Source organism: Notothenia coriiceps, unplaced genomic scaffold (assembly GCF_000735185.1).
Source record: "Notothenia coriiceps isolate Sejong01 unplaced genomic scaffold, NC01 NC01_scaffold00016038, whole genome shotgun sequence".
Classification (NCBI taxonomy): Eukaryota; Metazoa; Chordata; class Actinopteri; order Perciformes; family Nototheniidae; genus Notothenia; species Notothenia coriiceps.
In genome coordinates this window covers 5219-6281 of record NW_011348739.1, presented here as the reverse complement: position 1 = coordinate 6281, position 1063 = coordinate 5219, and the positions used below count along the sequence as shown (strand labels likewise).

The 1063-nt window shown below is 38.0% G+C and overlaps 1 protein-coding gene across 1 annotated transcript in view; it reads right to left on the bottom strand.

The window, feature by feature from the left end:
• Positions 1-293: 293 nt before the first annotated feature.
• Positions 294-1063, bottom strand: part of LOC104949382 (cadherin-related family member 5-like) — a gene marked incomplete at both ends in the record, with an annotated part of 5628 nt that continues 4858 nt past the window's right edge. Inside the window, one exon of the mRNA XM_010775745.1 lies at positions 294-458. Coding sequence (XP_010774047.1) covers positions 294-458 — 165 coding nt within the window. The remainder of the gene's footprint in view (positions 459-1063) is intronic.

The following is a 1063-nucleotide window of genomic DNA, read 5'->3' as shown; positions in this document are numbered from 1 at the left end:
TTATGAACACATGAATACTACTGTGTAATATATTTTTAAATGTATAGTTAAGAAGTACAATATAAGAAAAGCACAAGTTTCATTTGTGGGCCGTATGTCATTATACTTTTTGAATTTGCTGAGGGGCCGATTCAAAATGGTCCGCGGGCCGCATTTGGCCCCCGGGCCATAGTTTGGACACCCCTGCTTTATCCTTGTTTTTTGCAGGGAATGTTTTTCTAGAAATCAAGACAGCCTCTTTGGAGGAGAGTTGTTACATAGTGATGTTCTGGAAGTAATCAAAGTGTCTCCACCTGTCGGGGGGTGAGCGGTGCTTTCTGTGGTGGGGTCTGAGACGGAGGGTGAGAGGCTGCTGATGGTGGTGGGGTTCGGGGTGGAGGTAGTTTCTTCAGTGGTCTCCTGTAGGGCCGTGGTCAGCCTGTCTGTGGTGCTGTCAGGCAGACTGGTGGTGGTGAGACCTGCAGGAGAGCACACGATGAGGCTCAGCAGCCGCTTTCAAACCAAGTACTTAGCCGGTACTTGTTCCCACCGAACTCGGGTGAAAAGGTTCGCGCGAACTAGGGACTAGTTCCAGATCCTTTTTGGTGTGAAACCAAATCGTTTTTATCTTTCTCTGTATTTGGATATTTTTAATGTAATACATACCTATTTTGTATTTTACATTTTGAATTTGTATATGTATTATTATTTTGTTACCCAATGTCATGCTTAGCTTTCTTTCATTTTAACTTTATATTTGGATTTTTTAAATATGACTTGTTTTAATTTGTTTCTAAAATAATCTTAATCTGTATATTGAAAAAAAAATTATAATTATTATTTATTTAACTTATTGTTTATTGGCCAATGTTATACTTAATTCATGTATCTTTATCTGTACTTTAAATTGTATTATATGTATGATTTAGTTGTATTTAAAGGTCCCATGTCATGGCCATTTCTACTGATCATAATTCCATTGTTGAGGTCTACTAGAATAGATTTACATTGTTCAATTTTCCAAACTCACATTGGTTTCTCATTCAGCATCTCTGTAAAGTATGTGTATTCACTCTCTGTCCTA